Source organism: Pelobates fuscus, chromosome 1, assembly GCF_036172605.1.
Source record: "Pelobates fuscus isolate aPelFus1 chromosome 1, aPelFus1.pri, whole genome shotgun sequence".
Lineage (NCBI taxonomy): Eukaryota > Metazoa > Chordata > Amphibia > Anura > Pelobatidae > Pelobates > Pelobates fuscus.
In genome coordinates this window covers 125581345-125593452 of record NC_086317.1, presented here as the reverse complement: position 1 = coordinate 125593452, position 12108 = coordinate 125581345, and the positions used below count along the sequence as shown (strand labels likewise).

Sequence of the window (12108 nt, the reverse complement as noted above, 5' to 3'; positions counted from 1 at the left end):
AGGAGTTTTTAAATCATTAAGCAATTTGTAACACAAAAGCATTAAAGGGATATTATAGTGCCAGGAATACAAATTTGTATTCCTGGCACTATAGCTTCCTTTGCCTCCCCCCTGGTGCGCAACCCTCCTCCCCCCGCCGCAGTAAATAAAGGGTTAAAATCCCTTTATTTACTTACCTGATCCCACATCTGTTCTATTCAAGCTAATGGATGTGGTGTCAGATAATTTGGTCGAGAGTTGACAATGCATTCAGTAAACACATTTGAGATTCAAATGATGAGTATGCACACACCAAAATGTTGTGGTAGAGCATGTACGATATGGCCAGAATAAGTAAGATGACTGCATCCTTAAAGGAGCTCTATAGAGTTAGGAATACAAAACTGTATTCCTATCAATTTAGTGTCCCTCTGCCCATCCTTGTGGCCCCTTCCCCTGTCCAGTCAAACTCTGTGAAAGGCCAGGAAGAGCCTCTGGTTGTTGTCTGGTACACAGCCAGTAGAGGCAGGCTTAGTCCAGCAATGTAAATATTGCAGTTTCTCTGAAACTGCAATGTTTGCAGCTTGAAGGCTAAAATGACAGGGACATTGCACCCAGACCACTTCAATTAAATTAAGTGGACTGGGTGCCTACAGTGTACCTTTAATATTGTTTTTCGAGAGTTTTTTCAATTGTTGAGATCATTTTACCTCAGCTTATGGGAAATATGTTAATAACTTCCTTCCTTTATATTCCTCCTATGGCTGGTGTAATCAATATAAAATGTATTATCATTGTTGATACAACAAATTCATTCCTCTTGTAAATTACTTGAAAACTTTGGTCACAAGTTTTTCTTTTACATTTACTTGGAGTAACAAGTTTCTTTAAAATAATCAATTATATACTTGAAAAGTCAACTAGCTACTTAGAGCTTAAAAGGAAAAAAGAAAGAAAGAAGATACCGGACAAAAAAAACAAATTGACTTCAGTTATTCCATCAACTTTTATTCTATACACTATAAAAAAAAAACACAAGAATGCATATCCTACATTAAATAACTATGTTTCAATACTCTCACACTGACGTTGTGGTGGTACCACAGCCAACATTTCCCCCTAAAACTAATATCCATAAAATTGTGTACAAGGATCAATTCAATTGAAAAAAGAAAAATAAATAAATAAAACAAAATAAAAAGGTTTATTTACCTGTTCATGTCATCTAAATTATCAGCAGCAAAATAAAAGCTTTTGATCTTCGGATGGCATGCTTTAAATGCACTACAACCAAACAAAACAGGGAAAATCAGAAATGTTTAAACATTACATAATTACATAATATGACCGCAAGGTAGATCACTATTCATATGGCACACAAATACTTAGCTATCATGATAAATGTGAAGAAATAACTGTCACAGATGTACTGGATTAGGGGTTTAATGGGCCTGGAGCTGAAAATCAGTGTGAATCTCATGACTAAATTTAAATTTGTTATTACTTTTATTATCAGCCTGGCCTCCATTCACCACTATAGTTTGCAGGGGCATACAAATGCATTTATAAAATTGAAGTTGCAAATATAATACATTTATCTTCACAAGCAGGAGAAGGAACAGAGAAATCTGCTGAAAGAGCAAAGGGTACAAGAGGTCACAACCTATGGGTCATGGGATACATAGAGTCTATTCTGTTGGTTATAGGGCATAAAGAGACTGTGTGCAATGTGTTCTAATCAGAACCCTATACGTAGTGCCTAAAGTACAATTGGCAGCTCATAGGATGTGGACAAGGTTACCAAAGTTTCCAAGTCAGGACAGACTTCTCTATGACTTCAAGGCCACAAAAATATGGCACGGAACACTTCAAATCAGCAAACTAAATAATACATACATGAAAACTCAAATAAACAAACAAATAAAAATCAAACAGTTTGGGTCTATTGCAACGAGTGGGCCTGGAGCTTCAGTTCCAACAGCCCCTATGTTACTCTGACCCTGATCACAGACGACACTTCCTGACAAAATAAAATGATCTGATATTTTATTTAGAACTTGTAATAAATAACATCTTAAAGGAACACTGTGGTCACCATACCAACTTTATCAAAATGGTAGCAAGCTCTTTTTTTTTTAATGAATAGGGAGCTTCTGATTGGCTTAGAGCATCGGCTGACCACTCTAGCCAATCAATGGTTTGGCTGCACTCTACACCTACTGAAACTCAATTTCAGAATCCGGGATACAATATGGTAACTGCATTTAGTTGAAGTTGTTATGGTGACTGGAGTATTCCTTTAAGGTACATATTAATTTCCCAAACTTACAAAAGCCCCCAAAAAATAAAATACAAAAAAAGAAATCGGTAAAATGAATTCATCTTTCAATGTTTATGAACAAAGAGGGGCAAAAAAACTGATTAAAAAAGTTTGAGCCCCTACAAAAGCTTTATCAAACAAACATGGCTCTTTTTTTATAAACAAAATACATAAAATACATGAGATATCAGCTTAAGGATGTAATTAAGTAGAATTATTTTTAAAACTTATTTGGAAGAATTGTCCAAAAGGTATTCATAGTTGGAATGTCAAGTCTTTATAGATGAAGATATTTGTATGTAATCCCTACCACATAAATGACCTTACATCTGATTAATACAGTCCTTATTAATCTGCTACAAATGTAATAAAAAATAATTGTCATCGACACACTTATAACGAATCCTATTCGCCTTTCAATAGTCATCCTATTTAAAATCGAGACACGACGCTAACTCAATTGAAACAGTTTCAGTATTGAAAAAATATATATCTACAACAATCTATTTCTAGTGGGTTTAAACCCTTAAGGACACATGCCATGTGTGACATGTCATGATTCCCTTTTATTCCAGAAGTTTGGTCCTTAAGGGGTTAAGAATATGCAGAAAAAAAGGAGGGAAATCAATTTGCTTTAATATATGTTCCCATGTAAAGTTGGTTTAAAAAAAGAAATAGAAAATGTAGAACCCAGCAGAATCAGATAAATAAAACTAAGCTAAAAAAAAAAGTTAGAAAACAAGTAAGACCTGTAAAACCATCCTACATGTTTGGCATTATCATCACAAACAAGTAAAAGTAGTTATTTAATTCTACAAAAATCCGCTCTAAAGGTTCCTCCTTTAAAACTGTAGAATGATTGTTCATCATTTGGTTGCAGTATCAGTAAAACTGAGAGAGATAATCATAATCAAGCAAAATGCTCATAAATATGCAAAACGCAAGTAAACAATCATTAATTGGAATGTTTTAAAATGTACTTCATTCTAATCATCTGCAATATAAAAAAAAAAAAAAAAAAAAAACAGTGTAAAGTAGTAATAATCTCTATGCAGACATTGTTACCACTAAACAAATTCTGGAAGTAGGTCCACATTAAATCAGTTATAAAGCAGTAAAAATATACATCTTCTTAACACCCTGTAGTTTTCATTGCATAAATTCGGTTTAGTAAGAGAACTGCAGGGTATACCTGTCACAATGATTTGTTTAAATCCTGGAACACTGAAACAAAACTACCTTGGCAATGCATGCAAGTTTCGGATGGAGAAAGAAAACTAAAAGAAAGAAAAGTAAAAGAAAGAAGATAGAAAATGCAAAAGTAAGAATGACGAAGGTATGGGAAAAGGAAAGAAACAAAAAGGAAGAGGAACAGGGTAAACAACAAATTATTTTTAAAATACATTATCTATTTTATATTTAGATTTTAGCCTAAAATGTTCAAGTTGTCTGTGAACCCATCATGACTCGTTTAATGATGTTTTCATGTTTTTCCTTAATTTGACAGTTATCGATAGCGGCCTTTTAATAAGGATCATGTTTTAAAAATGTATTTGTTGACATCAATTTCATGAACATTCGAAGCAGGTTTTTTTTTTTTTTTTTTATGAAACGCTTTCAGAACGCATACTCACAATTTCTTACGGCACTCAGTGGCTCGATCAATTTTAAATTCTGGTAGGCTAATAAATCCCTCTGCTTTTTCTTCCTGCGTGAATAAAATTCAACAATACTTTAAAATATCTGGCCATACTAATTAAAAATAAACCATAAAATAATAAGTTAGCTGTGGTTCATTGTTGTTTTAAACTTAAGTCATTATTTCCCTCTTCGGTGTTGTTTGTTGAAGCAAGTGAGTGGCCATAAACATTCATATTATTTAATATAATTGCCCAAACCGAGAAATTAAATCACAAAAATATTTCATTCTTAGTAGCGTGATTCTTATGCAGCCTGACCTTTTTTTTAGCATATAATAAAATATTTACACTTGAGCAATATATGGACTTTTAATGTCTTTAGAACCAGCTTTACACTAGGAAAACACTTAGCTGATGTCGATAATTCTGCGGTCTCACCTCTCCAATTTATTCTAGATAGTCACAGAATCCTCACATCATTGGAAGCACCTACTTTTATTAGGCTGCTCTGTTTATACCTCATAATTACTTTTATTTTTCCACCTTCTCATTACGTATTCTTATTTATTGCTTGTGGTCAGAATCAGGAAGCACTCTGCTGATATTACTGCTCATTTAGTTTTTCTTCAGTTCTTGATGCTTGCCAGAGAACACAGCACTGCACATCATCAGGGACCTGTCCTGGCTCAACTACCAGCCATAATTTTCCTTGATAATAGCCACCCTGTGCTCCATCACGCTCATATTATATATACATACATACACATATTATAAGCTGCATATGTATAATACATCCATACATACATTAAGTGGCCAGTTAGTTAAGTAAGCTTACTAAGTAAAAAAAAATGAAAACTGAATGTGGGGAACACTCCCATCCCATGGGTGTGGACCAAATTCGTTTCCAAATATATACCTCAAAATGTGAAAATCACGTATAAAGGGTAGGGGGAGGGGAAAGGGATTAACCTTTATTGAAAAACAAATACAATTAAAGTTAAAAAATGGCTACAATAAGTGCCAATATTCATATTGGCACTTATTGTAGCAATTTTTTAACTTTAATTGTATTTGTTTTTCAATAAAGGTTAATCCCTTTCCCCTCCCCCTACCCTTTATACGTGATTTTCACATTTTGAGGTATATATTTGGAAACGAATTTGGTCCACACCCATGGGATGGGAGTGTTCCCCACATTCAGTTTTCATTTTTTTTTGCTCTCTTTTTGACATTATCTGGGGTCAAGCCCCTTATATACCTCTAGTAACCTATTTGGAGCGTGTAGGAGCTGGCTAGTCCAACTTCACTCACTCTCCCTTTTTTGATTCAAGCTTACTAAGTACCTATTACCGAGTAACACTTTTTCCTCCATAACAAACAAATTCCCCAATTTAATACTTTCAAATACGCTTTTAAAATGATTTAATAGTTTTTGGAAAACGTTTTTACATTAGTTTTATAGCATATTTAAAAATAACAAGATATATCATATGAAAATATACCAACTTATAAAAAAAAAAAAATCAATAAAATAATATAATTTTTTTTAGAATATTAGATTATATAAAAAGTTGATCCAAAAATATTAAATTGAAGCCTTAATTCTGTATTTAACAAAGTGGGGGGATAACAGAAGTTAAAGGACCACTATAGTGCCAGGAAAACACTCGTTTTCCTGGCACTATAGTGCCCTGAGGGTGCCCCCACCCTCAGGGTCCCCCTCCCGCCCGGCTCTGGAAAGGGGAAAAGGGGTAAAACGTACCTTTTTCCAGCGCTGGGCGGGGAGCTCTCTGCCTCCGATCCTCCTCCGTTCCACCCCGTCGGCTGAATGCGCACGCGCGGCAAGGGCTGCGCGCACATTCAGCCGGTCGCATAGGAAAGCATTATCAATGCTTTCCTAGGGACGCTTGCGTGCTCTCACTGTGATTTTCACAGTGAGAATCACGCAAGCGCCTCTAGCGGCTGTCAATGAGACAGCCGCTAGAGGCTTTGGGGGAAGGTTTAACCCATTTATAAACATAGCAGTTTCTCTGAAACTGCTATGTTTATAAAAAAATGGGTTAACCCTAGCTGGACCTGGCACCCAGACCACTTCATTAAGCTGAAGTGGTCTGGGTGCCTAGAGTGGTCTTTAAAGCAACACTATAGGGTCAGGAACACAAACATGTATTCCTGACCCTATAGTGCAAAACCCACCATTACGGTGGCTTAACCCCCTTACAAGCATGGAAACTCACCAGGTACTGACCCCGCCACCTTGGTGACATCAGAAATGCCGATTTTTAGCCAATCCAATGCTTTCCCAAGGGGAAAAGCATTGGATTGGCTAAAATCGGCAAGGGGGTGGGGCCAAACAGTTTTGGTCAATTAGCACCTCCTCATAGAGATGCTGAGCGTGGGGACGCTGAACGGCAGCGCTGCATACTGTGCAGCACTGAGCCAGGAAGCACCTCCAGTGGCCATCTGAGGAGTGGACACTTGGAGGTGTCCCTAGGGGCAATGTAAACATTGCCTTTTCTGTGAAAAGGCAATGATTATACTCACCAGAAAACTACATTAAGCTATAGTTGTTCTGGTGACTATAGTGTCCCTTTAACTTGGAGACCATTATTCTTGCATACCTTATAGTCACTGCATTTTTCAGCCACTTATTTGTAATGAACGCTACCTTTTCCTCCTCATTCTGAAAAATGCTTTGTATTTGTTTGAGATCTGGCTATTGTGCAGGACACCGGTGCAGATGATTAACAGAATCGAACATCGTGGATTTCCTGCTAGATGTATATATTTGAGAATTGGAAGAATGTCACTTTGCCAAATCCTGTAGATTCCAACTTAAAAACAGAGCCCGGATCCTCCCCTTTCTTACACAAGATGCTACCAAGGAGCTTATCTTTGCTCTAGTAATTTCCCACATGGATTATTGTAACCCTCTCCTGATTGGTCTCCCCAAAAGCCGTATTGCCCTGATACAGTCTGTAGTGAATGCCGCCGCCAGACTGATTTTCCTCTTTAGTCGGTCCTCTCACACCTCACCCCTCTGCCAGTCCGTGCATTGGCTCCCTGTATCCTATAGGATATACTTTTATACATATACATTTAAAGCACGGAACAATTCTAGCCCATCTTCACAGATCCATAGGTATGCCCCTCCTCGTTCCCTCCGCTCTGCCCATGGCTACCTCCAGACCGCTGCTTGCACCTGTACGGCCAACTCGCGCTTGCAGGACTTCTCACTGGCGGCTCCTTTCCTATGGAATAGCCTGCCTACCGCCATCAGACTCCCCTAGTCTTCAATCCTTTAAGAAGTGCCTTAAAACCCATCTCTTCAGGAAAGCTTATGGCCTCCCAGAGTAACCTCTACCTTACATACCTGTATCTTGCTCTCTCCTATAGGGCAGCACTTTACTCTCTCCTCCAGCTCTGCTTCACTCCCACCTTATTTGATTGATATTTCCTGTCCTAATGTGTCTTATACTCCACCTCCTATAGACTGTAAGCTCGCTTGAGCAGAGTCCGCTTCAACCTATTGTTCCTGTAAGTTTTCTTGTATTTGTCCTATTTATAGTTACATCCCCCCTCTCATAATATTGTAAACCGCTACGGAATCTGTTGGCGCTATATAAATGGCAATAATAATAATACGTTTAGTTTGGCATTTAAATGCTTGATTGCTAAAAGAGGACAGTCTTTACTCCCCAATACACCACTACAGGTCTGTAACTTTGACATAGGTAGGAAGGATACATGGATTGTTAAAGGTATAGTATAGGCACCAAAACAACTTTACCTTAATGCAGTGGTTATGGTGCATAGATCATGGCCCTGCAGTCTCACTGCTCAGTTCTCTGCCATTAAGGAGTTACATCATTTTGTTTATGCACCCTAGCCACACCTCCCCTTGCTGAGACTTACACACTTCTATAAAAGAAGTGTGTACATTTTTAGCTTCCTTTTTAACACAGTCTTAATTTAGAATTTCTTATTTTCTACTGCATTAGTCGCCTGCTAGAGCTTATAACTGCCTCCTGTGTGTGATGAAAGTTCAATTACCAGAGCAGAAGATAAGAACATCTAAACTAAAAACACTCTGCGCTGTAAAAACACCACAGAGCACCTTTCCCCCCTCTGTCACCAGAGAAGGCACCTTCCTACTGGGGACTGATGTTGTGTGACAAGTGCTTGCTCTTCAGATTCCATTAGCAGACTTCACAAGCAGCAGAGGAGCTGCTGTGACCAAACTGTGCTCTGCATGTGTAGCTCCCTCTTCCTCTGTAGTGTAATGCATGAAAATCCTGAGAGATCAGCTTCTTATGAAATGCTAGGTAAATTTCTGATACAAACAGACCACAGACAATGTTGCTGCAATCATGCACATTTCTAGTTGCAGTATTAGGTTTAAATTGACTCTGTGGTCACCAAAACAGCTTTATATTTGTGTACGGATCATTCCACTGAAGTCACACTGCTCAATTCTCTGCCATTTAGGAGTTAGATAATTTTTGTTTCTGCATATGAAGCCCTAGCTACACATCCCCTGGCTGTGACCGACAGCCTCCATGAAACACAAAGTGGTTTTATTTTCAATCAGATGTTAACTTGCTTGTTCTTAATTTTATCTCCTGCTCTTAAAATTTAGCTTTAATCACACACAGAAGGCTCCTGCAAGGTCTAGCAAGTTATTCATACTGCAGGGGATAAAGTCCACATTTAACAAAATGTGTAATAAAGTGTAAACATTAGATCTTACTTTACAGAAAGTACTTAGGAAGACTGTGCAAGTCACATGCAGGGAGGTGTGGCTAGGGCTGCATAAACAAAGTGATTTATCTCCTAAATGGCAGAGAATTGAGCAATGAGACTGCTGAGGCATGATCTATACACCAAAACATACATGAAAAATACACTTTTAACCCCTTAAGGACACATGACATGTGTGACATGTCATGATTCCCTTTTATTCCAGAACTTTGGTCCTTAAGGGGTTAAAGGGACACTATAGTCACCAGAACAACTACAGCTTATTGAATTTGTTCTGGTGAGTAGAATCATTACCGTCAGGCTTTTTGCTGTAAACACGGTCTTTTCAGAGAAAATGCAGTGCTTACATTACAGCCTAGTGGTAACTTCACTGGCCACTCCTTATATGACTGTTCGAGATCCTTTCTGGGTCATGGCTGCCTACAATGCATCCAAATATTCAGTGTCTCCACCCTCTGCATGCAGACACTGAACGTTCCTCATAGAGATTCATTGATTCAATTCATCTCTATGAGGAGATGTTGGTTGGCCTGGGCTGTGTTTGAATTGTGCTGGCTCTGCCCCTGATCTGCCTCTTTGTCAGTCTCAGCCAATTCTATGTGATTGAATAAGGCTAGCACTTCTGCTGATGTTGGCAGGCAGTGGGCAGGTCAAAAGGAAACAGGGACAAAGCAAGCAGCTGCAGACTTGAATACAAGTAAGACTTTACTATATTTAGGGAGGCAAGGGAGACTTGATGGTGGTTTTAACCGTATAGGGTCAGGAATACATGTTTGTGTTCCTGACCCTATAGTGCTCCTTTAATGCTTGATTTTTTTTTTATGTTAAACTTTTTTTCATTAGAAAGACAAATGTACTTATGGATTGTCTAAAACTTTCTGTTTCTTAACCATCAGGTTAATTCACCCATAAATGTAAAAATCAATATATTATATTATTATTTTATTAAAAAATAAAAAAAAGTTATAAAGCACTGTCTTTCCTTTCTCATTTGCTTTTTTTTTGCTTTAGAAAAGTGAGGAAACATATTTTTCAATATACTGAAGTTTTAATTACAATTATGATTTTGATAAAAAATTATTTATTCTGATATATGAGAATTTATATTTTTGGACTGTATACAACTTATCCAAAGTGTGCCACTGCTTTTATGTATATTGTATCTGCTAGTACAGAGCACAGTTAGAGTTAAAGCGGCACTGTCATGCCGAACTTACCTTTCCTCAATCTCTTCATCTTCTCCCCCTCTCTCAGGATCTGTTCTTCTTTTCTTCCTGTCTTCTTTAGTTTTCTTTAAAACCATAAGACAAAGTAGGGACTCTTTGTCTTATGGGATTCCTCCGCTTGACCAGCTCTGACCAGCGGAGGAGCAAAGTGTGCTTCATTTCCGCTGGTCAGAGCAATTTTCCCATGATCCCTAGCTTTCCTCCCTGTTCCCACAATGCTTCCTGTCAGTATTGCCGAACGTCCTGTCACTTAGACAGAACGCCGGCAAAACTGCCGAATTGCATCCTAACAGAATGAGCACTGTTTCTCCATTGGTGTTAGGATGCAATTCGGTACTTTGTTTGTATCGGAATTTCATTCTAATGAATGAAACTCCGATCCTATTCATTGCCGCGGCTGCATCTTGCAGCCGCTTAGTAGATAACTCCCTAATTCCCACGGTATCAGGGAGCTATCTACTAAAAGGCTGAAATACCTGAATTGGTCTTTCAGCCAACTTTACTAATACTAAGTAAAGATTACTTAGTATTAGTAAATAATATGCCCCTACTCGCTATACCGCGAGTAGGGGCATGTCTAGTAAGCAGTGAGCAGCCTGTGGCTGCTCACTGTAAAAAACAAACAAAAAAAAAAAAAAACTAATAAACACCCCCCCTCCCCTGCGCGGGGGTTAAAGATTGGGGGGGGGAGGGGAGGCTACTGTCTTCCCTCCTGGCCCCCACCCCTGCGCGGTGGGTGGGTGCCCTAATAAAACAATAAGGGGGGGGACCTACTGTCCTCCCCCCCGGCCCCCACCCCTGCGCGGTGGGTGGGGGCCCTAATAAAACAATAAGGGGGGGGGGGACCTACTGTCCTCCCCCCCGGCCCCCACCCCTGAGCGGTGGGTGGGGGCCCTAATAAAACAATAAGGGGGGACCTATTGTCCTCCCCCCTGGCCCCCACCCATGCGCGGTGGGTGGGGGCCCTAATAAAAACAATAAGGGGGGGGGGACCTACTGTCCTCCCCCCCGGCCCCCACCCCTGAGCGGTGGGTGGGGGCCCTAATAAAAACAATAAGGGGGGGACCTACTGTCCTCCCCCCTAGCCCCCACCCCTGAGCGGTGGGTGGGGGCCCTAATAAAAACAATAAGGGGGGGGACCTATTGTCCTCCCCCTGGCCCCCACCCATGCGCGGTGGGTGGGGGCCCTAATAAAACAATAAGGGGGGGGACCTATTGTCCTCCCCCCCCTGGCCCCCACCCCTGCGCGGTGGGTGGGGGCCCTAATAAAAACAATAAGGGGGGGGGACCTATTGTCCCCCCCCCCTGGCCCCCACCCCTGCGCGGTGGGTGGGGGCCCTAATAAAAACAATAAGGGGGGGGGCCTACTGTCCTCCCCCCTAGCCCCCACCCCTGCGCGGTGGGTGGGGGCCCTAAATGAACCCCCCCCCCCATCAAGGTGACTAGGGGTCCCAAGCCCCTAGTCACCCCCCACCCAAAACATTCTATCCCCTACCTACCCCCCTCACCCTAAAAATAGTGAGGGGGGAATAAAATAACTAACCTGTAAAAAAAAAAAATTAAACTTGCCATTTGACGTCTTCTTTTTTCTAAATTCTTCTTACTTCAGCCCCCCAAAAGGCCAAATAAAAATCCATAAAAATCCATAAAATTCAAAAGAACTTTCCCACGCTGTGTAAAATGACAGATCACTGTGATTGGATGCTTTTCAAACCATCCAATCACAGTGCTCTGTGTCATTTTACAAGCGTGGGAAAATTCCAAAGAACTTTCCCACGCTTGTAAAATGACACAGAGCACTGTGATTGGATGGATTTCAAACCATCCAATCATAGTGCTCTGTGTCATTTTACACAGCGTGGGAAAGTTCAATTTTCCCACGCTGTGTAAAATGACACAGAGCACTGTGGTTGGATGGCTTGAAATCCATCCAATCACACTGGTGCGACGGGTTTATGGATTTTTATTTGGCCTTTTGGGGGGCTGAAGTAAGAAGAATTTAGAAAAAAGAAGACGTCAAATGGTAAGTTTTTTTTTTTTTTTTTACAGGTTAGTTATTTTTTCCCCCCCTCACTATTTTTAGGGTGAGGGGGGTAGGTAGGGGATAGAATGTTTTGGGTGGGGGGTGACTAGGGGCTTAGGACCCCTAGTCACCTTGATGGGGGGGGGGTCATTTAGGGCC

The 12108-nt window shown here is 40.0% G+C and overlaps 1 protein-coding gene across 1 annotated transcript in view; it reads right to left on the bottom strand.

Moving 5' to 3' along the window:
* Positions 1–12108, bottom strand: part of CNKSR2 (connector enhancer of kinase suppressor of Ras 2) — a 354304-nt gene that overhangs the window by 75893 nt on the left and 266303 nt on the right. The window contains exons 18-19 of the mRNA XM_063450253.1: positions 3934–4007; positions 1192–1263 (exon numbers count right to left, since the gene is read on the bottom strand). Of these exons, the coding sequence (XP_063306323.1) occupies positions 1192–1263; positions 3934–4007 (146 nt within the window). The remainder of the gene's footprint in view (positions 1–1191; positions 1264–3933; positions 4008–12108) is intronic.